Below are 27,663 nucleotides of genomic sequence, written 5' to 3' on the forward strand. Positions count from 1 at the left end.
GCTCTAAAAAGCAGAGACAAGGAAGTCTCATAGGGGATCTCAGCTCATTACAAAGTCTGCTTTCCAGCCATCGGATCTGGCTACTAATGGAGTGAGCTGCCTCGCATAGTAATGAGACTCCCATCACTAGGAGCATTTACGCAGAGGCTGATTGATCTCTTGACCTGAATGCTGTGAGGACTACCCTCCAACGGAAGGTCAGATCAGATGAGCTCAGAAGTCAAACCCAATTCTAAGACTGGGGAAATTCAGTTCAGAGGAGGCTATACATTGGGGGAACAACCAGAATCAAAGGTTCTACTCTGGAGTTAAGCACAAGTCCACAGAGAAGTAAAACGCAATGGCCTGTGAGTTGGGAAACCTGGATTCTGCTGTTAGTTTTCCCATGTGAAAAAAGAACAAGGGGGCTGGATTAGATGACCCTGATTCTTTCCAGACACAAACTTCTATCCCTCGATGACATGGCAGGAGAGACAAAGATTGGCAGGGACCTCGCATAAGCAGCAGCTGCAGGGCGGTGACAGGGAGGCTCTGCACCAGGGACCCCGAGGGGCGGGGCGGCTCCTTACATAAGAAGATGGGCCAAAGCCTGGAGCTGGAGACTGGAAGGATTCTTGAGCCTGGGTGGGATAAGTTCTGGTCCCTCGGGTGATGTGTGTGTTTGGGGGGTGGGAGGGGGGGCGGCAGGCTCATGCAAGAGCCAAAGGCAGGGAGAAGTCAGGGGCCAGGCCAGGACAAAGTCTGCCTCACATCGCAGAAGGGGTCAGAGCGGAACAGCCACTTTCTGCGAGAAATAACCTGTATTCTGAGGAATGGGAGGATGTGTCAGGCTGGGGGGGGGGCGGGGGGCAGCGGCGTGCCTGGGGGACACTGAAATGGAGTTCTGTAAGATTAATCCCAGAGGAAAAATGCTAGCTTCCTAAACCCTGGAAAGAGCTAAGACTACAGCTGGAGGAGGGTACAGCTGGAGGGATGTGAGTGAGAAACACTGAAAACTTCCCAACATCTGGGCTCTCTGAACACCAGCAACGGTGGCTGGCGGGTGCGGAAGACCCCTTTCCTTAGACAACCATACCCTCTGCCCGAAGGCAGACCTCCCAAGATATGGAGCTGTCTGTCCCATCAGGAAACTGGGAGGGGGGCAAGGTGGACTAGGGGTGCATGCTGGGATTGAGGAGCCAGAATTCTTAGAATTCAGGCAAAACTGCCTCTGCTCACCTAGCCAGCCACCTTGATCTGGGAAGGGGCACACTGTGTTGGGCCAGTGAAGGATTTCCAGCCCACCAAGGGCCTGTGGAAATGTGAGGAGATAGCTGGAGCAGTTTCAGGGCCCAAGGATCCCAGGATGTGGTGGGGAGTGAACGCGGGGTGGGGTAGTCAACAGCAGAGTCTCCCCCTCCTGGGGGAGAGTTCTGGCAGGGGCCAATTCCTCTCCCACACCTGCCACCCTATGCCCTGCCTGGGCTGATCTCAAGCTCCCTCCCCTATGTCATCTCTCTCCCTATCACAAAGCCCACTCCAAGCCTAGCAGCTTCTCCCTGCACCCCAAATATGGGGGCCTCCCCTTCAGGGCCCTCCCCTACCCAGTTCTAGGTTTTCCTCTGTCTGACCCGGTCAGAATGACAGCCACACATCCGCAAAGACACCTCTCCACAGCAACCCTCCTCACCTGCAGCTGTGAGCCCTCAGCCATCCACACCCCTCGGCCCTCTGTCCTGGCTATACTGTCCTTCTAGAAAGCCCTCTTCCTCCTGCCTCACCTTTCAACACCATGTTCAACCTTCTGGCATCACCACAAACACCTCCAGCCCCCAGAAATCCTCCCTGCATCTCTAGCCAGAAATCATAGCCCCCTGCTCTGAGCTCCGAGAATTTTACTGATGCGTCTGCTTTGGGCACATCTGGGTCATCTGACGGTAACCCAAGCCTGGAGGAGGGGAGGCAGAGGAGTGGGCTCCCAACCAGATGCCTTTGGTGTGAAACCTATTTCTGCTACTGTTCAGCTGCAGGACTGTGAGCAAGGTACTTCGCCACTCTGTGCCTCAGTTTCCACTTCTGGAAAGTGGGGATGGTGATAGTACTTACCTCATAGGATTGCTGTGAGGATTTAATAAAATAATCACAGGAAGCATTTAGCAAAGTACCTGGTGCAGAGGAAGCACTCACTACTAGCGATTACTGGTGTTAGATTTTAACTTTGGGAGAGGGAGGCTTCTGGTTCACCTCTGTGTCCCCCACGTACCCCCTACTCCTTCCAGCACAGTTCTAGATGGTGGAATTGAATTCAGCCCAGGGATTAGAGCTCCCATGGACTGTGGCACTCAGGTGATGCTTGCTCTCTCAAGGCATCTGATGAGCTGGTTTTTGAGGGACAGCCATCTGGATATTATTTCCGCCTGTCCACACCCTGAGCAGACCCAAGGTGCCTCACCCATGCCGTCCCAGGCCTGGCTCCTCTCCCTCACTTACCTGTCAGCGCTGAGGATGGGGCTGCTGGTGGAGAGGGGGCTAGGAGAGACAAAGGAGCCGCCCAGAGTCCCGTTCCTCACGGGTGTGTCATGGCCATAGGCCTGGGCAGCTGGGGCGCTAAAGCTCTTGGACTCAGGGTCCTGAGTTCGAGGCCCAGCCACCGCTGTCCGCACCACCGACTCGACGTAGCTCCGCGGCTCTAGAAGGGGCCAGGAGACAGAGACTCAGCACAGAGCTATAGGATGAAATGTGGATCCCCTCCAGCCGGCCAGGGAGCCTGCCTCTCCTGCATCCAGCTGTGGGGGACAGCCAAGCACACAAAGGGCACTTCTGGGGCTCCTGCCTGCCCATGCCCACCCTCCTCCCAGCATCTTGGAGAAACTGTGGGAACCACACAGAACCTTTCCCCATGGCCTTGCTCAGAGAAGCCTCCCAGAAACAGACCCCAGTTCTGCCTGTAAGTGCAGCCATGGCAGAATTTCCCCTCCCAGAGCAAGGATGCCCCTCATAGCTGGCATCCCCTTCAGCTGCTTTTCTTTGACATCCGTGCCTCCCCAGCCCCTCAGGCCCTTCTAGGTCCCCCAAGCAGCACTGGAGTGCGGATCTAGAGCTCCAGCCAGCCTTTCCTCTGTCTCAGGACAGAGCCAGGGTTCGCGAAAGCCTCACCTCACACCCAGGACCCAGAAGCAGGAGAGCCAGCCAGCAACAGGCCTGTGCCAGTGAGTCACGCCCAGCCCCTTTATGCCAAGACACACCCACCTCCCTGCCTGACACACTTAGCATTCCTCCGGAGACTGACACCATTATCCCCACTTGGTGTTCAAAACATCCTAAGGGGAATGGGAGGTGGGAGGGACAGGTGCCAGAAAGGCCACCACACGGATGAGGACACTGAGGCCTGGGGAGTGAAATGACCAGAAGCCAGGTCAATGACTGTCCAACTCCCCCTCTGAGGCCAGCCCCTAAACTAACTCAATATGAAGGGGTGGGGGGAGGGTTGGGAACCAGCAGGGTGCCCTGGGCTTCTCAAGGGACATGATGAGGGATGGATGACGCTCTTGCCACCTCCAAACCTGGCACTGGTCCTGTCTCCCCGAGGAGAGACGTGGCTGAGCACAGATCCACACTCTGCCTGCAATGAGGGCATCTGCCGAAGCCAGCCTGGGACACGGGCGGACCTGTGCGGCGCCAGGCAGGCCAGGCTCCCAGAGCCACTGCTGGCCAGGACTGTGCTGGTCAGTGAGTCTGTAAACAGCCCCCATCCCCTCAGTCCGTAGAAGACCCTACTTTGAAAGGGCCCAACCACCATGGTGTCAGGGGCACAGCCCCTTGGCGTGGCTCCTAAAGTGGCCTCGAGGCCTGACATCCTGCACCCAGGCCCAGAAAATGGCCCTTCAGAGCAGGCCCTTTACAGAGGTCTGGGAGTCTGTGCACAGCTCCAGCCAGAGGCCGCCAGCCTGTCCTAGTTTCCACCCAGAGTTCCCTCCAAACAACAGCAGTGCTGGTGGATGGGGGCGGGGCAGGATGCTTGCAAAGGGACAGCTCGGAGCAACCTATTCCAGGTACAGGGTGAATACAGAACCAGCCACCTCGGCACCCAAAGCTGGAGTCCACATGGGCAGAGGCCAGCCAGGCATCCTCAAGAGCCCCCTCACCCAGCCCAGGCTACCTACCCACCTCACAGAAGCCCTAGGCCACATCATTCCAAAGGCACTGTTTCTTTGCCATCTATGCCCAAGGTCCTACTGGAACCGGGAGATGCTGCAGGGATCCTCTGACCCAGGGCAGGCACACTTTCTTGCAAAGGACCCAAGAGTAAATATCTTAGCCTTGGTGGGCCAGCCAGTCTCTGGGACAACCACTCACTCTGCCATAGTAGTGTGAGGGCAGCCAGAGGCAGCAGTCCATAAAGGAATGACCATGTCCGTCTTTACAAAAATACATGGGGGCCAGGATTTGACCAAGGTTGATGACCACGGATCTCACCCATCTCCTCAGCCCAGAGAGGTGGAGTGATTTGTCCCAGAACACACAGTGGACATGGGTACTAATGCCACAGTCTCCTGATTCTCAACGCTGGCCGAGAGTGGCCAGAGCGGGGCCACAGCCTCACAGGGGCACCCAGAGCTGGCTGCTGCCCAGAACTGCAGCCCATCACCCGGAGAAGAGCCAGCTCCACAGGGCTATTAATAATGATAAAAATAGCAAACAACTATATGAAGAAAGTAGGATTTGGGGAGTGTAAGTGTCTTGCCTGGGTCACACAGTACCAAGTAGCAGCACTGGCCTAGGGAACCAGGCAGTATGGCCCAGAGCCTGCTCTCTGGCCCACTGCACACATGGCCACCTAAAAACTAGGGAGCGGATAGTTTCAGTGCCTTCAGCCTTGGCGTGTTGGCTAGGGTCCTGGGGTTACCAAGCTTGGCAGAAAAGGACCTCACACCTTCATATATGGTCATCGAGACCCAAGGTCAGAGCCCCCCCCCTCAGCCCATCCCCCACTGCCCGGAGTCACTCTCTCTGAAAACCTCCTGAACACTTCCAGGCTCTCAGCTTCACCAGGGTCCCCATAACACTTGGCACCTCTTCTCTCCCACCCAGAGATGGTGGGAGATCGCTCCGCCCCCTTGTGCAGCGCCTGGCATCTAGCAGGCCCTAGATATGTGTCTGTCCCACAAACTAGCAGATGTGTCATCTTCACCCTTCGGCCCCACCCACATGGAGGTGCGTCAGAGCGGAGACCTAACAGGCACACACTCATTTTCCTCATTCCCTGAGATTCTTGCTGCCCGCAGAAGGTCCAGCTGAAACCCTCAGGGATGGCCCCTGAAGTCCGAGCTCTTCCCCCACCAGCCACGTCCTCCTGGTCCAGGGAGAGACAAGTGAAGCCCCTCCGCTCAGTCTCTGCTCCTCATGGACCCAGAGCAGGAGGGACTCTGGGAAGCTATCTGATTTTCTGAGTCCATTTCCAGAACTATTCAAAACCAAGCTTTTTGAGCCCCAAACTCAGTCTTCCCAAGTTTTCAGACTCAGATTTCTATATTGAAAATGCCTCCTTTTCCTGTCTATTCCTCTCCCTCCCCCTACCTCCGTGCAACGTACAACTTGTGGGATCCCCTCCTTTCACTTGCTGGATGGGCACCTAGGACAGGCTACGGAACCTTCCTGGGACTCAGTTTCCTCATCTGTAAAATGGGAATGAGAATACCCACCTGCCCAGCCAGGATCAAGTGGTAAGAGATGGGAAAGTTCCTTCTAATTCTTTCTTGCTGATTCCAATGAGCTGTTTATAAGCAGCCCTGCTGCGGTTGCCTGCCCAAGCCCCTGCTGGCTGGCGGCTGCCTCCCTCCACCCTCTCCTGCTGTTTCCCTCCTCTCCTCCAATCCTGGAGCAGCTGCACCCGGAGGCAACAGGGTTGGGCATGGGGGGGGCGGGGCGCGGGGGAAGAGGTGGGGCCAGGGAAGGTGCTTCACGTAGAACATTCCTGGAGTCCAAACCCATTCTAAGTGGCTGATGGTGGCTGAGAGCAGCTGAAGGCCCAAGAGTGTCTTGGTCCTGCCAGGCTGGGGATACTGTTGCCTCTTCACCCCCATATTGAAGTACATTTTCTGCCTCTCAGAAGAGGCTCTTTGCCCGGAGAGAAGGGGCTCACCAACTCCAACTAAAGGAAGACATGTGGGTGGAGGAGAGGGAGAAAGTAAAGAGAACCCCGAGTCCCAGTCCAAGAGCTCAGAAGTCAGAATGTCAGACCTTTTAGATTGGGCCACATGCCCCTCCTCTGAGCTCCCTCTGCACCCTGTCCCTACCCCGCTCAGCATCCTACCTCCTGCTGGAAGGTCTCTTGGCATCTCTGTCCTCACTAGACTGTCTCACTTGTCTTTTACCTTCAGTGCCTAGGACAGAGCCTGGCACATGGCAGGTGCTCAGTAAATCTACATGGCACAGGACTGCCCTAAAACCCCAGATGCCACAGTACAACCATCACCAAGGACCTCAGAGCAGGAAGATTCTGGGGAGGGGCCATTTCTAGTCCAGCATGTCTTTCTGTCTGCCAAATCGGCCCCATCTAATCCTCTGGATAAACAGAACCCAGCCTGGACGTCACCGTTCCCATTCCTCCCTGCAGCACTAGGCAGGTATTCTCAATGTCAGCCTCCTGTCTTTACTGCTGCAGGCTTTCTTCCTCTCCTTCCTTCGTGCAGGCTCCATGCCCGGTGAAGTCACTGTTTACATTTGGAGGTGCACCCAGTGCAGTCACATGGAAAGGGGCAGCCTCCACATGCTGATCCGGTGTAGGGTCTCAGCTGTGCCCCTGATGACTGTGTGCGCCTAAGTCACTTAACATCACTAAGCGTCATCTCCTCATCTGTGAAACAGGGTTCCTAGCACCTTCTTCTTAGTGCTTCTGTGACTATCAGACAAGATGTGACAATGACCCCACATGGTCCTGTCCCTGCCTGTTGACCCTCACTCTGCACCGCACTCCCCCTTAAGTCCCCTTGTTCCAGCACCCAGCTCCCCTTTGCTCTTTGCCTCACTAACTCTGAAGTTCCTAGAAAGAAAAAAAAAAATGCTACTGACTCCCACCCCAGGGCCTTTGCACATGCCCTTAACCTCTGTGTGGAGTGCTCTCCTTCCATCCCAGTTCCACCAAGTTAATGTCACTCACTGTCACATCTCACTTCTTCAGCCAAGGTCAGGGTCTTTGCCGTAAGGTCCCAAAAAACTGCATCCTTTCCCTTCAGAGCCCTTATCTCACTATGTAATTCTGAGTGATCATTTAATTCTGGCTCCTGTTCGTGCTCCACAAGAATCAGAACCATGGACCTGCTTAACTTTACATCCCCAGAGCCTGGCACGGCGCCTGTCGCACAGGAGGCACGCAGAACATGTATTGACCAAGTGAATCAATGAATGAGAGCACAAAGTAATATAAAGCATTTAGCAAGGTGCCTTGAACAGGGCAGAGTCCTCTGAAGTTTTCTTTCCCCTGGCTGAGGAATTCCACCTCTGATCATTTTTCCTCGCAGGCATTTTTTTTTTTAATTTTCCATCAAAGTGTCAGCAGGGAAAGCAAGCAGAGCTTCAGAGGGTCAGCAAAGAATGTGCTTTAGTCTAACTGGGGGGTAGCACATGAGTCAGGGAAAATGAAACAGGCTGCCCACAGCCTCGCTCCCTGCCCCCCACATACCCCACTCCTTAGGCCACGACAGCAATTCTGAGCCCCACGCTGGAATCCCAGGGCACGGTGCCTGGGTGCAGGAGGAGGGCTTTGAACCAGACACTTGACTAGGAGACAGGAGATAATTCCACTCTCGGCCCCTCAGCTCCCTGGCAGTGACCTCGGGCAGATGCCCCCACCCTCACCCTCCAAACATGACCTCAGTACCACAGCTGTGAAAAGGTGGGTGTGGCGGAGCTGATGCCCCAGAACCTGCCCCTCCTAACTGCAGCTGAAGGGTGGCAGATGGGGGCTGGTGGGAGGACTCAGGGCCCTGTAGGCTGAGAGACAAGCGCATGTACAATGGGCAGGTCCCAGCTCAAGTCTGTGGGTGCTCACTCCTCTGAAGTGTCACCCCAAAGTGGGAAACAGCCAGGGCCTCTCAGCCTGTGAGACAATCTATCTCTGAACTTCCCACTGTGTGTGGGGGTAGGGGGTAGAGTTTGAGGTCCCACCTGTCTGATAAAGTCAGCAACAGCAAGGAGAGTGTGGGTGGGTGTCTGAAAGACACGCATGCTGGCTCTGGGCCCCAGCTTACTCCAGACTCCCATCCCATCGCCCCTGCCCTGTCGGGAGCCAGCAGCCAGGAGCAAGCAGCAGCTCACCCCTTTCCAGGATCGGTTGCTGGAGATGCCTCGTTCTGCACCCTCCAGGCAGCCTGGTGTGGTCGCCTGAACTCCAGCTGGAAACGGGCAAAGCTTTATGGAAGCTCCAGCCACCTTGCTTGGGGGGTGGCAGATTTGGAGTGGCACGGCCCATGCCCGCTTTGGGGGTAGAATATCAAAATGGTAAGTGCAAAGGAAAGCGGAAGCAAGCTTAAGACAACCAGATGGAGTCTTTAAGAAACCAGGCCACAGGGATCTAGGGCCCAGGTGGGAAATCAGAACGCCTAACATGGCAGAGCCGGAAGGTATTTCAACACCCACTTCCTCTAAGCCCTCCTGGTGGAGATGGCCTGCATCACCACAGCAGATGCCACAAAGCCACACGGGCCACCCAGGCTAGCTCCCCCTTCATTTCACCTGCTGCTGAGTCATCATTTGAACCCTGTTCCTAATAAGTTAAAGGCTTTCAACCAGATTTCATATTCTTTCCGCTTTCCTGTGTACAATGTGGAGTTCATCTAAATTAGGGGTTAAACTGAGACACAGACACACTAACTCCTTGAAACTGTCAAAATCATGTGCACGGTGCCCAGGTGCAGAGGGGTAGGCCCGCAGCTTTTCTGAAAGCCCCAAAGACACTGAAGTTCCAGAAAAACAGACCTCCTACCATCTGTGTTGATAAGAGGTCAACTCATGGCTCTAGGACAGTGGTTCCGACAGAGGTGACTATCCCCAAGGGGACATCTGCAATGCTGGAGACCTTTTCATTGTCATGAGTAGGTGGGTGCTACTGGCACGTAGCAGGCAGAGGCCAGAGATGCCTCTACACACCCTGAGAGGCACAGGGCAGCCCCTACACCTGCATGGTCCGGGCCCCAGTATCAGCAGTGCCAAGGCTGAGAACCCTGCTCTGAGCTCAGAACATGGAGTGCACCCAGGAAAGGGAATGATGGGCCCCTGCCCTCTGTGTGAGTCCCCTCGCCTCTGGAGAGGCTGGCAGGGATGCTGCCAGGGTGGCAGCAACTGGAGGGGTGTTTTGTCAGCAAGGTGGCACTGCACTGGCACCTGGACACTGGCTGTGCCTGAATCCTCACTATGAGCTCCTCAGTCAGGACTCAGGCGGTCTCTAGGGTGTAGATCATCACCAGGGGAGGGAGACCAGGAGGCTCTGTGCCTGGTCACTTGAGACCCGGTCAGCAAAGAGAGCCGCCCCCCAGGCGATCAAGCTCTGTGTGAAAAGCCATCCCCAGGCCCAGACAGCCGAAGCACCACACGGCAAGCCAGCACTTACCTTCGGAGAGCTCTGTCACCTCCTTCCCCTCATCCTCCTCTGAGGGAAGATGAGAAGAGGGGTGGGGAGCAAAGAGAGGCAGTTGATGAAAAGGAGAGGGAGAGCAAAAAGGAAAGAGAGGTCAATTAACAGAGATTATTTCTTGAGAGAGAACTTGCTGAGAAAAGGGAGGTGGGAAAGCAGAGGTGAGGCCAGGGCAGAGGTGACTGTCCACAGAAGTGCCCCCAGGGGAGGGTCCTGACAGGACCCTGGGTTCCAAGGCAGCAAGGTGGGGCGGCCAGGTGCTCAGGGCAGACGGTTTAAAGAGAGCCTGGCTCTCAGGAGCAGCAGGCCCTACCCCCAACAGCTCCAAGGCCAAGCCCGGCCTGTCCCAGTCACAGCCCCTGCCCCAGGGCTTTCTCGGGCTGTGTCTCAAAAAGGCGTGTGCAGGTCCAGTGAGATGAGCCCCGCCACCCTTCTCCCGGTGACTCCGTGTCCCTGGCCATGCAGACACCTCCTGGGTGGGCTGTGCCCGGCCGTGTGTCCTCGTGGGTCACACATGCATGCCATTGCATTCCTACCTGGCAGGATCAGTCTTCTGGTGACTAAGGAAAAGAAGCCAAGTTGGCCCCCAGAGCCCCAGCCTAGCCCTAAAACCAGAGTCTAGGGAACAAGTTTCTGGACTTAGCTTGCTTGAAATGGCCACTAAGGGCCCAGGCCCCGCCCCCGCCACTTTCTCCTTCCTCCAAAGGAAAGAGAGGAGCTTGGAAACGTGACGAGGAAGTGGGAGGTGTGAACCTGGGGTGTGAGTGTGGGGGGCCTGTCTGAACATGTGTGTGTATGTACACACACACGTGTCTGAACACCAGGGCATGGGGGAGCCTGGTTCTGGCCGAGAGCTGACCCACTCTAAGGAAACCGAGGTCAGGCCTCCAAATCCCCAAGTCAGAGGATGCTGGGAGCAAAGTTGACCCCACAGGTCAGGGGGCAGGAAGGCTGCAAAGTCATCTATCCCCTGAACCCCCGACCTCAGCACGGGCACAAACCCAGGCTGCCATCTTGTTGCCAGGAAGGTCTAGAGAACCTGCCTCCTCTGGGTCCTGCCCAGGACCACAGGGGTCCTCCAACCCCCACTCCTCTCTCTGGCCTCCCCCACTGCCTCCCTTCCAGCCAGAGTCACTCACCGCCAGTGGGGTGCAACAGGATATCTGCTGGGTTGTGGGGTTTCAGGCCCAGAGCAGAGAGGGGTGTCTTGGCCAGACCTGGAGGGGAGCGCACTGTGCCAGAAAGAACAGGGGAGAGACATGGGGAGTGAGTCTCAGGGCGTGGGGGCAGGGGTAGGTGCGGGGACGGGGGGGGGGGGGGGGGGGGGGGGGGGGGGGGGCAGGGGAGGGGGGAAGGGGAGGGACAGGAGGGAGGGCACCTATGAGTGAGGGCTTGCTGGGGAGGGCTGGGCTGCAGGAGAAGGAACAGAGGAACCAGCCCCAGCCCAGGAGCCCTGCTGCGGCTCCACTGCCCTTTCCCGTTGGGGTGTACCTGCACAGTTTAAGGGGTAAGGTGAGTCAGGAAGTGGCGCCCTCTTGTGCTGGCCCAGCCCCTCAACCGTGAGAAAATCCTTTCTCTCCTTAGGCCCCTAGTTTCTTCACCACAGTCCTTTTACATGTCATGTTTTGCGACATACACGCAGGGGGCTTTTTAGCCATCTCTGATTTTCTCACATATTATTCCCTCTCTCTTCGTCCTCTCCCCCTCCCCCCACACATACAGTCTTTCTAAAGCAGGCACTTAGATGAACTGAGAGAACAAAAGAAAATGAGGCATCCAGAGGGCACATCCTGGAAAGGACAGATGGAGGAGAAGGGATCACCAGCAGGACCACACTGACCCTGAGAGCCCAGGCCAGCCCACAGCCAAAGGGCTCGCCCCTTGCAAACCCCAGCAAGAGAGAATTTCTCGGCCTGGGGCTCTCTGTACCCCCCAAACCTCAATATTCAAGCAGAGGGAGAAACCCAGTCTCCACAATCCTTGGGCAAGAGAACCAACTCGCTGCACAAACTCCAGGTCCCTCCCAAGCCACCTGTCCAGGTTAGAAGTGTCACATAACACACAAGGTCAGAAAGGGCTGTCAGGCTTTGTCCCACCAGCCAAAGAAGAGGCCAGACTCTGAGCTGATCCACAGGGAAACGGTTACGCCCAGTCACGAGACTTCTCAATGGCAGCTGCCACATATCCTCACAGAGCTCCCAGGAGAAGTACAGAAAACGAGCTCTGCGTCTCCTATCGCGGCCATCAGGGGCCTGCACGGGCCATGGCCGCTGAGGACACGCAGCCACACAGCTCCACCAGGGCCCAGGGCTGCCTGCCCCACACCAGCAGCCTCAACAGACTAGCTGGGGCCCTCAGTTGCTCAGGACCCCCACACAGCCCTTCTGGGACCCTCCCTGGCCCCGTCTCCCTTCCCCAAAAGACAGTGAGACCTACAGGAAACTAACTGAAAATACAATCTCTCGATGGAAGTAACCTATGTAACTTATTTGTGTGTGCAGGTGTGTACACAGGTGTCTGAGAGAATAGTGAGACACACAGGGTCTGGTGGGGAGCCCACTCCTGCACACCACCCCACTCTGTCCTTAGAGGCCAACACACAAACACAGCGGAGGGGCAGCTATACACAAACACACACACCCAGGCACCAGGCAGGTCTAGGCCTGCGTGCCTGTCTGTCCCTCCTTCTCCCTTTACACACACACACACACAGAGGTGTCTTGCAATGAACATTTATCAAGCACTTATTCATGTCTCACACAAATGAATTTCAATGTAATTACTATGGAAGAATGAGCCCTGCCTCAGAGGCCACAGCCCATGGCATGACCACAAGGGTTCTCCTGCCCCCAAGCGTGGGAGGTTTCTCTGGGTTCCCCTCACATATGCCCAGCTCTCTGCTTGCTCTCAAGCCCCCTGTGCCCAGGATCCATCCCTTCTCTGAGGCCAAGGAGTGGGTGGCCCTAAAGCCAGGCAAGGCTTTTGCTTCCGGGAGAATTCCTCACATTTCTCCGCCTCTGTCCTCTCTCCCAGCCCTCTGCATGGATGAAACCTCTGACTTTTTCCCCACCTCCCACTCCCAGGGCACCCAGGGCTGAGCAAGGAGAGAAAGAGAAGAATGGGAACAGGAACAAGAGGCAAAAGCCAACCCAAGCTCAGCCCACACGGCTTCTGTCCCAAACAGGGAAATGGCCAACATCTTGGCTGCTTAGACAGACAGGGAATCAGAGTAGGTGTGAAGGTGAAGGGTAAGACCAGGGAGAGAGATTCCATGGAGTCATGAAAGGCCACAGGGCTGTCTCCTGAGCAGATTGCCCAGGGCTTGTACCGTCCAGTGTAGCAGCCACAGGCCACTCGGGGCTACAGAGAATGTGCAATGTGGCCATTCTGAACCGAGAGCTGTAACACACACAGATTTCAAAGATTTGATGTGAAACAAGAACGCAGAATATTTCAATATGTTGTTATAGGTTGAAACGATAATATTTTAGGTCTTTGGGGTTAAATAAAACCTCTTATAAACAACTAGTTTCATCAGCTTCTTTCCACATTTTTTTTGAAAGATTGAAAAATATCTCATTAATATTTTTGTATGGATTTACTTATTAAAATAATAGCTTGGATATTTTGGGTTAAATAGAAAAAGATCATTAAATTTAATTTCTCCAGTTTCCTGTTGTTGTTTTTAATGTGGCTATTAAAATGTTTAATAACACACATGGCTCGTGTTACATTTCCATTGGACAGCATGGCTTCAGGGACAGCCATGGCCTCCGGGCATAACATCAGCCTCTTGCATGCCCAACATGGCAGCCAACACGAGTCCTGCTGGAGCAAAGGCCAGGTCCGGTGACACATTCCTCCTTCCCCAGAGCAGCCAGCCATCAGGAGAATGCACTGCCAGCTCCAGCTCTCTTCCTCACACTCCTCCCCTCTCACCGGGGCAGATGCATAGATAGCTAGGGCCTGGCCTAGCCAACCCAATCCCAGAGCAACACCAGTCTCTCTCTCCTCTGCCGACCCAGGCCTCTCACGGAGACCCTGAGTCCTTCGCAGCCTGCCGTTGGTCCTTCACTGCTTTCCCACGAAGGGCTTCTCCAAGCTCCTCTGCATGTCTCTTCTTCCATAGAAGGAACCCTGTCCCACTCCTATGCTCATCTGAGTCTTCTCTCTGGGGGGAAATACCTGTGCCTTTGGAGGAGCTGCCTCTCCAGTGAGTGTAGCAGGGGTACAGACTGAATGCTCCTGCCTGCAGACCAGGGATGGGTGGCATGGGGACTCAGCCAGCCTGAGCGTGCTTGGCCTTTCTTTCCTTGATAGAAACTAAATGAGGTGTCTCAATGCACCCACAAACGAACATTAGAAGCAAGAAAGTCAAAGAGTATCTCAGAGACACACAAGCAAGTCACAAACAGTCACTTTAGGGTAGAAGGTTTTATACACAGGATGCAAAGACTCAACAACCAGGACAACTCCACACCATGAGAGCCCAGGGGCCCCAGAGTCACTCAGTGGGGTCCTTAAACTGCATTGCTGCATCCTTAGATTTGGTGTGGACAACAGAAGAGAAATGCGGGATGGAAGGTGAAGTGAAATGAGCCACAGGATGATTAGGTTCAGACTGTGGCTCTGCCCAACTTGGCCAGCATCCCCCACCCCAAACCCTGGGTGCTTACACAGGCAAGGGTTGAGATAGGAGCCTAAGGGAATCCAAGGGAGACAGGCTTAGAGGGGAGCTCTTACCCACACTGGGTGGTGGGCTAGTCGGAGAGGTCCCTTCTATCTCCTCGAAGGCCTCCTTGTAGCTGTGCAGATGGGGCTGCAGAAGGAAAAGGGGGCACGCTGGTGGCCATAACCTTGAGAAGAAGGCATTTCCCACTAACAAGCCCACAAAGCCCCTCACCAGCCTGACCACCCACCTGTGCCCAGGTGAACACACAGGTCAAAAGCAGATGCTGCCCATTCATGGCCCCAACAACTCCGTGTAGCCAAGAGAATGGAAAATGGCTATTTTGCAAAGCCATTTGTAAGGCACGGGCAGAATTCAGGAGCACCTGCCTTGGAAATATTTCAGAGCAGGGCCAAAGAGAAGGGTCCTGGGCCAGGGGACTTGGGGCCTAGCAGAAGGCAGAAGGAAAAAGGTGTCTAAAATCATTCCTGTCCATAATGATTCCACCTGGATTTTATCGGGCATGGTCTGCTCACATCAGAATGTTCCAGAGTGCACGTTTAGAATGCAGATCCTGAGACCCACCCCAAAGCTAAAGTGCTGGAATCCCTGGAGGTAGATTTGGCAATCACATTTTGACAGACTCTCGGTGACTGTAGGCATGCCGAAGTTTAAGACCTACTGCCTCAAACCACTGCGATGTCTCGGAAATGCAAATATTATGGCACAGAAATCAGATCTTCGGAGAAAATCTTGTATCTAGAAAGGGCTCAAAAACACTGTGTCAGCCCTGGCTGGTGTGGCTCAGTGGATTGAGCACTGTCCTTGAACCAAAGCATCGCCGGTTCAATACCCAGTCAGGACACATGCCTGAGTTGCGGGCCAGGTCCCCAGGAGGGAGCATGCAAGAAGTAACCACATATGGATGTTTCTCTCCCACCCTACTCTTTCTCCCTCCTTTCCCCTCTATAAAAAAAGAAATAAAATCTTAAAAAGCAGCCCTGTCTGGTGTGGCTCAGTGGTTGAGCACCAGCCTGCAAACCAAAGGGTCACTGGTTCAGTTCCCAGTCAGGGCACATGCCTGGGTTTCGGGCCAGGTAACCAGTAGGGGACACGGGAGAGGCAACCACACACTGATGTTTCTCTCCCTCTCTTTCTCCCTCCCTTCCCCTCTCTAAAGAATTTTTTTTTTTAATCTTAAAAAAAAAACCACACACACAAAACCACTGTGTCAGACAATATATCTGGTGTGAAGTTTACAGGCCACAGTCCCCTATGTCATACTCAGGGTTCTCACCACCCTGCTCAGGGGCATTCTTTAGGTGTCAAGAAGGGAACTCAGTCTCAGGGTTAATGGAAGATGTGAGGACATAAAAGCAATTTAAGGGAGGAAATGAGCTCCAGATTCCACATGCCAAAGCCCTAGGTGAGATGCAGAGAGGAAAAGTTACTGGGCTTACGGACCGGTCAGTGCCAGCCAGCTGATCATCATGTTCCTGGGGCACTCAGGTGGGCTCTGCTACCTTCTGTGGCCCCAGAATGTGGCCTGGGGACTCACCTCTTTGGGCCGCCCTCCAGGATTGAGAGCGATGGTGAGAGCCAGCTCTGGGGACACGCACTGGACAGGGGAGCGAACCCCGGGGCTCCGAGGGGATGAGGGCTCTGGAGACTGGTTCTCATACTGTCCATCGCTGGCCGCCCGCCTCCGGAGAGGGGCTGGGGGCTCTGCAGGCTGCTTCTCCCGAGCCTGCACCCCTGGGAGGAACGGCAGGGCAGAGAGGGCCGTGAGCATGGTGTATGACCAAGGATCCATCAGGCCTAATTCCCCCAGAGAGGACAGCACAAGCTCAAGGGCCATGCTGGAGCTGGGCCTGCCTCCCCTCTGCACCACCCCCTGCCTCCCTCTGCCCACACCCTGGGTTTCTCTGTAGGGTGGGGGCCCTGCTTAGGCCGGCTGGCCTTCACCAGGAATCTACTACACATAGGGTTGGGGCCCAGAGCACAAAGGACTGATACAAGAAACAGATGTCAACTCCTTCCAAGGCCTGGAGGCAGAGGGCCAGAGCTTCCAGGCAAATGAGGGAAGGTGGAGGGAGGACAGACAGTCTCCAAGGCGACTGATCAACCAACAAGCAACATCAGGCCCGTGGGGAAGAACTTTTGGAAACAGAAAATAATGCATCATCTTGCAAATGGTGCTCCCAAGAAGGAACAAAGGAATGACTAAGTCTTGTTATAAAGTCCCCAGCCCCAACTGGCCCCTGGAATATTGCTGACCTTCTCTGGGGCCCCTCAACTTTACCCAGTGCACGTCTGAAACCTCTGACTAACTTCCCTTATGCCAGCCCTTAGCTACCCACCCTTTTCTTGCCCCAGAGATGGTCCAGGTTCCCACCCTGCCCCTCCCAACAGAACAGCAGGCAAAGTGCTGGAATCATGTGTTCCGTCTGCTTTTCTGTACTTCCTTCCATTCCACAGGCCTGGGGATGTTGTTAACCCCACCCTCCTTTCCTCCCACCCCCTCTTCCCACAGCTGGGCTGAGGCACGGAACCATTGCCTCATTGAGCTGGCTCCAGAATCCTAGAAAACTTACCTCCCTCCCACCCCCAGGGCCCAGAGGCCACGACCAGCCTGAGGGCAGGCTCCTGGTCCTGATTATCTCCCACCAGGGGGTTCTCAGCCCTGCCTTCACCACAGCCCAAGAGCAGATCGGGCAAAAGGGTGTGCTGGGACTTACCACAGGTCATGTGGGACAGAGACCCTGGTCAGACCAGCTGCATGTCAGCACACGTAGGAACACTGCCCCATGGCACACATGTACACACATACACATACATGCATACATGCACACACACACACTGCTGGCCCCTAGGAATGTGCCAGCGCAGACAAGCAGAAATTGCCCCCATTCAGCGGTCCACAGTGGGGTCTGCACACCACAGGCAGCCTCCCAGCTCCCGTCTGGCATGGCCACTAGGTCTGCCATGAGAAGCACATGCTGGGAAGCCTTCCTACTTGTCATGAATAGTAGGCTCTCGGCTGCCAAGTCCAGGGACAGGCACACACACAGGCACTCAGAGACGCGCGCTCATACTGCCCCACAATTAGAGGCCCCGTCTGGAGGTCTGGAGAGCAGCCGACCAAGCACTCCCACTGACAAATGCAGGAGGTGCCCGGTGGAGTTCCGAGTCTCCACCTGGAGCTCTGTATTATTAAGAGGCAGCCCGCCTGCCATCGCAGCTGAGAGAAAAGGGCCCAAATAGGGACTAAAACAGACTCACAAACGGTTTTACCTAAAGCAAATAAGCCCCTTGCTTTGAAGTACTCTGACTCTCAGAATAGAAAATGGGGGTCGCATCATCCTAACCAGGGAGGACAGATGAAAGAAGGGGTGCATCTCTGAAAGTCCTAAGCAGCACACAGGAACCCTACAACCACCCCAGGCCTCCAGCCCTCAGAGAAGCCACCTGCACCTCCCACCATACCTGCTGGTGCCCCTGCCCTGGGCTACACTTCTCCCTCCCCCACCACGCCCCCTGCCCCTCAGCCCTCCTGGGCAGCTTGGTCCAGAACTACCACTGGTTTCATTCCTGGCAAAAACATTAGAGAGAAACAGACACAGCCATTGATTTTCTAATAATAATTGTGACAAAGGAGGCCCGTTCAGGAAAGGCTCTTGGGGTTTGGAACTAAGTTCAGCCCCAAGGTTAACAGAAATGCATTAGGGCTGGTTTTCAGTTCCGGCTGGCCCAGCCCCGCAGCCTCTTCCTGGCAGATCCCTGTGCCTTGGTGAGGGGTGGACAGCCTTCCTGTATGGGATCTGATGTCTACCCTTGAAAGGGGGTCTGTTTCAACTTGAGGCCAAATCTCACAGAGGGACAAAGAACATTCTCACCGGTGTGCCCAGAACACCCTCCACATCCAGTGCCACCATGCCTGGAGGCGGCGCCAGACTGCTAGAGGGGCTTCCCAACTGTGGAGGACATCTGAGAGCCATCTCACCTCTCCAAGTCTCCTCCCTGTGGCCACCAGACCGGCACATGGGAGCGTGCCTGCTCCAGAGGCAGGGGAGTGCCAGAATGACCTCCCAAGAGCTAGGATGCTGCAGGGACGCCTCCATCTGCAGAAGGCGGAAGACCCCATGGTCCACTCCCATGGGACAGCCCCTCCCCCACAGAGCACCCATGGCACCCGTGACCAGCCAGGGCCTCTCACACTCTTTGAACACAGTATCTCACTGTTGTCCCCCTTGGCAGGCCCAGATCTGCCCCTCAGCGCCTGGAGAGCCATGTTCCCTCTCTCTTGCCCTTCCCTACAGAAAGAGAGACGAAGCAGGGCAGAGGGGAGAGAAGAGAGCCCCATTGTTCCTCAGCCAAGCTGGGCCGTCTGGACACAGGCTGACAGCCAGTGTCAGAGAGAACACCCCTCCCTCACGTCCTGGAGACTGACCAATAATAAAAATAGGCCTGCTCCCCCCACCGCCCTCTTCCCCTCCACCACCCTGGACCCCGGGCCTTTGTCAGCCTCTAAGCCCATTTTCTCTCTGAGGGCCACTGTCCCTATGCACTCCACCCCATGTGGACAGAGGCACTGCACACATATACACTTGCACACCCTCAGCACCCCACCCTATGGTCAGCCCCTTCCCCAGCACAGCCAGAGGAAGTTCATGAAGAAAGGGGGAGAGAGGCAGTGGCAGGGCCCTGGAAGGCCTTCCCAGCCAGGCTGGCAAGTAGCCCCAGCAGCAGGGAGCGCTGGGGTGCCCTGATGGCAATGAAGTTCTTTAGCACAATAACGTGCTACACTCAGAAGCCCTCTGTCGTTCTCTAAGGGCTGCTCACACACTATGGGCATGGGTGTCCCCATTGAGGGACGATGGTCACCTCAGCCCAGGGCCTCCACACGAGCTGCTAGACCTGAAGAGCAGGGCGCCAGAACAGCCCCTTCTGCCAGAACCCTCATTCTGCTCCCCAGTGGTGCTGTGCTTGGGGGAGCAGCTGGTTCCAAGGCTCCCCGCTAAAGCAGGCTTGACTGTAAGCACTAAATCCACTTCCTCTAACACACTCACACATACACGCTCACACACTCACGCACACTGCAATTCTGGGGGCTGCAGCCCTAATATCATCAATACACACACTCACAGCCCCAATCGCCCCTGGGTCCTCTGGAAAAATGCCATGGTGTCAGGCTTCATCACAGGCCTCCCCTACAACCCCAGGCTGGCCACTTCCACCCCCACAGACCCAGCTCTTCCTTCCAGCCTTCTGATTTCCAGAAGACCGGGTTCCTCAGCTCCAGGTGGCCAGGCAGGTGTCCAACAGCATGCCGGGGGATCCAGAAGTGAGGGGGTCCGGGAGGCCACCTGCTGGGCCAGGGCACCAGAAAGCCACACGGCGATCACACTAGCAGCCCCAGGGCAAGCCATGCCAGCTCCCCTCAGGATAGGCCTACCACCCCAGAACTGCTCCAAACCCCAGTCCCACTTGAACACTGCACTCCCCACCACTGGGCCGAGAAAAAGGGGGAGGGAGAGGAAAGGAGACAGACAGGGGCATTCTGCTAGAGCCATCTCCCCATCATCCATGGACTGGGAGAAGAAGGGTCCAGGAAATACCAGATATTGCCCCTGGGAGTCAACTGCTCCCAACACCCCCAAAAAGCCTTTTCCCGGAACTGACCAAGACTGTGGCATGCAGCAAGCCTGAGCACCATCTTCTCCCTGACCTGGGCTTCCAGGCCCCAGGGAGCAGGGAAAAGATGAGAAGGCTCAGTCCCTAGGTCTAAAAACCTACAGGCCCATTTGTCCAAGAGACCATTTGCCCAAGAGGCCCATTTGAGGGTGAACTACATCACCTCAAATAGAGCGACATGACCCTTGATGAAGGGTCCACCATGTTGGGGCACATCCAGCCACCATGCAAAACACATGGCAGGGTTATGACCCCTCCATTTTTCATATTGGTAAACTGAGCACTGAGTAATGAAGAAACTTGCCCAGGGTCACAGAGGTGGTCACAGTCAGACCCAGGACCATACCCAGGGCTTCTGACTCTCGGCCATGACCCATGGGTCCTAGGATCAGAGATTCGGAATGAGTTCACAGCAGCTGCTCTGTCCCCAAGGAGTGCTGTACTTGGGAGTGGACAGAGCAGCAGGAGCCAGGGCACCGTTCTTTGTCTTGTGCCCATCGGCCCATGCAAAGCACAGCCTGGCGCCTGCTGAGGCCCTGGCCTGGCATCCCGGGGGGTGCAGCCAGGGTGGCTGGAAAGCTGGGCTGTCCTGAGCCCTGCAAAGACCTGTGTGTCCACAGGGAACCTGAAAGTTAGTCTAGTTACCCCAGACCCTGTTCCCAGCAGGCAAGGCCAAGGCCAGAAGCATCAGGCCTGTGTCCATGCAGAAGTGGGAGCACTCGTTCATGCAGAAGGAGGGACGAGGGAGAAGTGGGCAAGGAGAGAGAAGGAGGGTGGTAAGAAAAGGAAAGAGGGGCAACAGAATATGAAAGAGATGGGAAGAAGAGAACAGAAGAAGGAAAAGAGAAAAGTGAGGAGGAAATAGAAAAATAAGGAGAGAGGAAAGTGGACAAAAGTTTAGAAAAAAGAGCACATGAAGAAGGGGGAGAGAGAAACTGAAAGATGAGGGACAAGGAGTTCTAGAGGGGGGAAGGGGAGGAGAGGAACCAACCAGAGAGGGAGGAAGATCGGAGCCGGTGGAGAGGAGGGTGCCAATAGCTGCTTTGCCCAATGCCCTGCAGTCTGGCATTGTACGCTGCCCACACCACCCAGGGGGAGCCGGCAGGGAGGGGAGGCAAGCAGGAAGGGAAGGGATGACACCAGGCAAGGAAGGCACCACACCCATGGCACAAGGAACAGATGGACATGGGACACACAAAAAACGCAAGGGACAAGCCATTAAACAAGACGAAACAAAACAAAAACAAAGAGAAAATCAGGATTAGTTGGTATTCCAAGTCTGGGGTCTGGCCACACACTGGAGGGAGGGTATCAGACAGAAGAGGGGCAGGATCCAGGTTCTTGCTCCTCCAAAGGACAGGCAGACCTCCTCCTATCTGGTAGGACACCATGTCCCTCTGATTTCTCACCCCAGCACGGGACCAGGAGATTTCGGTTCTGTTGCCCCACAGGTCACCTGCCCCTGGAAGTCAGCATGGCCCAATCCTGGGTCCTCTCTCCTGTCATGGTCACCTGCCTCCTCCTGGATTCAGCTGTGACCCTGCCAGTCTGAGCCCAAGAGTCCTACTCTCTAGCATCCCAACCTCCCTCAGCTCTTGTTCTTCCATCCCACCTACCATGGGAACCTCTTCTGCAGGAGCTGCTCACAACCATGGGAACCTCTTCTGCAGGAGCCGCTCACAACGTTCTGCTGCTGCCCAAAGCTGCTGGGCACCACTGAAAAGTCCTTAAAAAGAGCCTGCCTGGACATACCCAAAGGGCCTGCTATGGCATCCTTTATTCACCCTAGCTGACTTCCAAGCCACCTTCCCACACAGGGCTTCCCAGTGACCAACACTGCCCCACCCTGGCTTCCAGGAAATGACGCCCTTCAGCTTCCCTCCAGGCTGCACAAGCTGGTCCACACCAGTACCTCTGCTAGTTCCTCCCACGTCTCTTACCACAGAATGTGAGGCTCCGTGACGCACACCTGGGGCCTCTACTGTCACCTGGGGCCTGCACTCACGTGACAGCCGCACACTGACTCCTCTCACATTCCTAAGCTCTGTACTCTCCTCCTGGGACTCCTGACTCCTCTGTCCCACCAGCATGAATGTTTCATGGCATCTCAAATCTAACATGGCCAAAACCACACTTCTGATCTCCCCTCTAAACCGGTTCTTCCTACATTCATACCCATCCCAACATAGAGCAACTCCATCCTTTAGGGGCTCGGGGTCAAAAACCTTGACTTTTCTTTCTCTTGTATCCCATTTCTGGTCTGTCTATAAATCTTGATGGTTCCACCTCCAAAGTACATCTATAGGCTGAGCACTTCTCCCCATCACCATAGATACCGTCTTGATCAATATCAACAGCCTCCTAACCGGTCTTCCTTCTTCCTTCCAGGCCACACCTATCCTTTTAGAAGGTGGCAAATGAAGTCTTCGGCACAAATCCTTCTTAAGGCTTCTCACACCACACTGAGTCAAAGCCAGAGTTTTTACGACCACCTACCAGGCCCATATAAGCTGGCCCCCCTTCCCATTACCTCTCTGACTTCATGTCCCACTACACTCCCCATACAGGCATACTCCTACATCAAGGCCTTTGCACTTGCTGTTCCCACCTGGTACGTTCCCTCACTGCTCTGAGAAGCTGTTCCTGACCATCCCAGGTAAAGTGCAACCACCCACCCATCCTCTCCCTGTCACTGGCACTTCACTGCCTTAGTTCTATGGCACTTATCACCCACCTGACATATCATATATGTATTTGCTTATTTGTTTATTGCCCACCTGCACCATGAAGGCAAAGATTTTTACTTTCTTTGTTTACCACCATTTTTCCAGAGCCTAGGGGCTGTGAAGCCACAGTTTTGGGGCTTGTGTTGAATTAATGATCGAATAGGCCTTGATCTCATCTCCTATTTCCATGATGAAATGTAAAAATAGGGTTCTCAATTCAAGCTCCCAAAGCTTAGCACCAGTATCTCCCTATATCTGTATCTATCCTTCATTATTTCAGAAAGAGGTAGCTCACCTCCTGGTGGAACCTAAATTATCCACCTGGGCTCCTAATCCTGTCCCTCTTACTTTTTTAGAGACCTTATTCTATCAATTTCTTTCTCTCACTTAAACCTTTTTCTTCTCCCTCTACCCTTCTGATTCACCAACTCTCTCTTCTCTACGAACATTGTTATGGTTCCTGTATTTATGAAAAGAAAGCCCTCAATACCCTGCTGGACTCTTTAGCTACCACCTTCTCTCCTTTTATCACAAAACCACTCAAAAGAGTAGTTGACATGCTGTCCACACTCTCTCTGCACTCACGCCTCAATCCCTCAGTCTGGCTTCTATTGCCAGCACTCTCCTGAAAGTATGCCTTTGAAGATCCCTGGGGCCACCTGACTGGCAAGCCCAATGCATTGTTCTCGACCTTCCTCCTCATGACTTCTCCACAGGGACACTGCTGACCCCTCACTCTTCCTCCTGGAAACCCTTTACTATGCTGACCTCTGCGATGACCCAACAGTCCCTGTCTCCTCTCACCACCCTGACCATCCCATCTCAGTCCCTGTATGGCCTCCATTCCCCTCAGAGTCATTTTACTCTATGTTCTTTTCTTTCCAAACCCTCTGACATAGATACATCCATGCCCACAGCTTTAAACTTCACCACTAAGGATGACTCCAAAATCCATAGCTTTTTCTACTCTTTCAAACTCAGATTCTGGATTTTCAACTTTCTTATATCTCTACCTGGAGGTTCCACCACCACCTCAAACTCAGCATCTCTAACTCTGAGGTCTTCATCTTACACCAAACTTGCTCTTCCTCCTAACTCCTGGCATATTAATAGAACCATCATTGTATTTCTGTTCATGGAGCCTCCGAGTCACCTTTGATGTCTCCCTCTCCCTCAGCCACTCCACCTAACTCCCATTAGTTACACAGCCTCCTTAGCCTCTGCCTCATCTTTTTCATTTCCATGGTCAGCACCCTAATCCAGTCCCCATACCTAAGCTATCTAATGAACTCCTAAGTCTCTCCCACTTTGCATCCTTCCTGCCCAGACCCACCAGGTACATCTTCCTAAACTACATCTCTGATCACGGCACACTCTCCTGACTAAAATACCGCTTCCTACATTGCTACTAGGTAAGATTCAAGCTCCTTAGTCTGGTACTTAAGACCAACCAGATGTAGGGCCTACGCTACCATTCTTGACTCTCCCACACAGCCTATATGCTCTTAATCTACTCTGTTCTTCAAACATTTCCCATGCTCTTCTGCCTTCACTACAAACCCTCTCTCTCCAATGACCCCATTCACTTTGAAAATCCTACCCATTGTCCAAGGCTCTGTTTAAAACCCACACTCAACACAGAGCCCTTATAATCTCTCTTGCTGATAGTGTTATCTCCTTTTTCCTCACTCCCATAGAACTTTCTCCATGCCTCCCTTATTACAAATGACTTCATTTTAAAGTTTCAGTTCTTTCTTTCCCTCACTAAACTCCAGACTCCTTACGGATAAGATCCACATCTTATTTCCAACATGCATTGAAATCTCTACCTCTAGAGACATTTGAGATCAGACCAGTCACAGAATCAGGATCATAAGATAACTTGATTGGACTCACCAACTCTGACTCTTATTTCCTTTTCTTGTCTTATTGCACTGGCTAGGACATCCAATACAATGTTGAATGATAGTGGTGATAATGGGTGTTCTTATTGGTCCCTGGCTATAACAGTAATGTTTCTAATGTTTCACAAGAAAGTATAATGTGTGCTACAGGTTTCTGGTACCTACCGTTTATTAAGAAAACTATCTCTATACACTGAGATCTAAGCTGAAATAAAATGTAAGGAGTTGTTGAATCAAAGTGGAATGAACCCAGGACATAATACTGAGCATGGAGAACAGCCAAGTAGGAAAATGAAGACCTGAGGGAGAAAAGCCAGGAGAAACCAGATCAAGTTCATGGCCATGAAGAGGTTCTCCCTTGGATCTGAACTTCCTGGGTGACTCATGTTAAAGCTTTTGTCCCAGCTTCTTACAGAAATAGAATGAGCAGAAAGGAGTGGTGCTAGAAGTTTATCATCCCTGGCTCCTAGACTGTTCTGACATTGATCCTGCCCATGTACCTTTATCTACACATGCACTGCAGACATCGTAAAGGGCTACTAAGAAAGCTGTACAAGCAGGATCTGCTGACATAAGAAATACTGTTCACGACAGGGCATGGACCAAAGAGGCCCTTAACAGCCCTGGAAACCAAATATAACTGTTCCCTCTATACATCTCATCCCTTCTCCCAACTGAGTCACTCACAGTTGGTGAAGGAGAAGGGAGCCGAGATGTGCCAACAATATCACCCCCTTCCCATGACTTCTTGGCAGCCTATGAGATTTAGAGGTTGATAGTCAAGACCTCAGAGGCTAGTAGGAGCAAAAAGGCTGAGGGGAAAAACACTACAAGATGGATATCCTTCCCGAACCATTCAGGTATGCCTTCCTCTTGAGCAAGCTCCAGGAGAGCTATTATGGAAGGGTTTGGTAAGGGGAGGAAGTTCATCCTGCTCCCCCAGAGAAAAGCTCCCTGGATCCTATCCCTCATTAGGCTAGAGTGTCACTATTCCTCAGGCCACTACCCCAACTCTGCAAAATCTTGAGAGGGCTCCATTCCCCTTCTTTCAACATAACCAAGAGGAAAAGCATCTCTGCTGACAAAGACACTGGGGAGTCCTTATCCCAGGGGCCCAGACAGGGGAGAAAGCAGAGACATTAGCTCCATCTGGACCACACCCATGGAGTCTTTCTTTCACTGCTAGGGTTACAGAGTATCCTGTGTTTTGGCTCTCAGATAAAAGCAATGATGTGCTGTTAGACTAGCTCTCCAGGGCGGGAGGTAAAGCCCTGATTGCCAATTTCAGTGGTGTAAATACTTCCATGATAGCCAATTTCAAGGATGGATACTTGAGCTGGGGACTGTGCTCTGCTCTTAAATACAGAAGTAGGGCGCCCATGCCTCCACACCCAGTCCTGGGCCCAGCCCAACAGCCAGATGGCTTAACCCAGCTACTTCCCCAAACCCACCAGCCATCCCCAGCAAGGCCTTAAAGTTGGCATGTTGACTCAGCTTCCTCTAAATTTAGGGAAAAGGGGTGCAGGGCAGTATCGTGGCCCAGACTCCTCTTCCCCTCCCTGAGCTTCCACCACCCTGTCAGCTGAGGAACTGGGCACAAGCCCCAGTCCCCAGCTCCAGTCTTTGTTCACCTCTGCCTGGACTTTACCTCCACAGCAAAATCAACCCACTGGCTTTCCTACCCAGTCTGCCTGCCCCCATGGAATGGTCATAGGCTAAGGCCCATGGGAAAGAAGGGAACCCTTCCTGTCCTTCCCAACATAGCCCTGGACAGTCTGCCACTTCTTGCCTTTATCTCCCCAGTAAGCTCCTCTTGTTGCTCCACTCTCTCCCCTCTCTCCAAAAAGATAAGCCCATTTATGTTTTGATAGGAAATGGAGTTTTGTTTCTCAGTGCCTGCTTCCATACAAAGCTGGTCCTAAAGCAGGGATTAACAGGACAACTGGACAAGAAGGGGGACCTTGGCCTCCCCGAAACAAAGAAATATCCCGAAAGGACCCACGAGGGTTGAACACTCAGAGCTCTCTCAGGCTTTGTTATGCCCCTGGGAGGGCCCAAGAAGGAATTTGGGTCCATTGAGACCTTCCTCCAGCTTTCTCCATGCCTTCTTCAAGAAACTGAAGTCTGAGTACAGCAAGCACTGCGGGCAGCTGCAGAGAGCATCTCTTCTCTACTTAAATGATATGCACTCCAATCTCAAAGTCACCACCTCCAGGAAGCTTTTCCTGATTGTCCTAGGTGGTAAGTCTTGCTTTCCCAAGGCTCTGAGGCTTTGGTCTCTACCTCTGTTGTAGCACACATTGCATTCTGTTAGAATCACCTGTCCCCTCACTAGACAGTAAGCTCCTTGAGGACAGGAACTGAAAGACATTTATCTTTCAATCTCAATGTCTGCCTTGTAGCCTAACAGACAATAAGTGCAGGAAGGGATGGCTAGTGTGTGGGCTCCTGCCAGCCTCTTCTTCAGGCCAAAGCAGTGTCTGCTGAATTATGATGGCTGTGCCTGCACCTCCCCCCAGCAGGACAAACCAAGATCAAAAGAGGGATGATGTAGAGGAATGAAGGAGGGAACACCCAGCACTGATGATCCCTGAGGCTCTTACCTGCTACCCGGTGGGCCACCAGTCCCTCCAGGTTCAAGGGCTCCTCCTCCGGAGTTCGGGATGGATCTGAAGTCACCTCCTTTGGTGGGAGCTGAGGCTGAGTGGTGAGGCCAGGGAGAGAGGCTGGGGGCTGCTGAGGCACTGGAGGGTTGGAGGTGGTTGGAAGGAAGGCAGGCAAGGATGAGGGAGAGGCTGGGCTCTTTGGACGGTAACTCTGGTTGGGCCCAGCTGGACACGGCTGGTAATCATAAGGTGAGTAAGACCTGCCAGGAGGGGCAGACTCCGGGGAGGCTCGCAGGGCCGGCTCAGGGGTTCCCAAGGAATGCCCACTGGGGATATAGCCAGATCTGGACTGGGTCAGTGGATGGGACTGGTAGGAGGAACAGGAAAGAGGCTGGGAGGAGAGTGGGGAGGCCCCTGGCCAGGCCCCAGGGACACTCTGGGACTTGTGCAGGGG

General features: G+C 54.0%; 1 protein-coding gene across 1 annotated transcript in view; it reads right to left on the minus strand.

Moving 5' to 3' along the window:
- Positions 1–27,663, minus strand: part of TNS1 (tensin 1) — a 216,146-nt gene that overhangs the window by 16,950 nt on the left and 171,533 nt on the right. The window contains 7 exon segments of the mRNA XM_071220708.1: positions 2,470–2,668; positions 9,587–9,625; positions 10,147–10,170; positions 10,750–10,842; positions 14,354–14,429; positions 15,838–16,034; positions 27,207–27,663. Of these exon segments, the coding sequence (XP_071076809.1) occupies positions 2,470–2,668; positions 9,587–9,625; positions 10,147–10,170; positions 10,750–10,842; positions 14,354–14,429; positions 15,838–16,034; positions 27,207–27,663 (1,085 nt within the window).

This window comes from Desmodus rotundus, chromosome 2 (genome assembly GCF_022682495.2).
Source record: "Desmodus rotundus isolate HL8 chromosome 2, HLdesRot8A.1, whole genome shotgun sequence".
Taxonomy (NCBI): domain Eukaryota; kingdom Metazoa; phylum Chordata; class Mammalia; order Chiroptera; family Phyllostomidae; genus Desmodus; species Desmodus rotundus.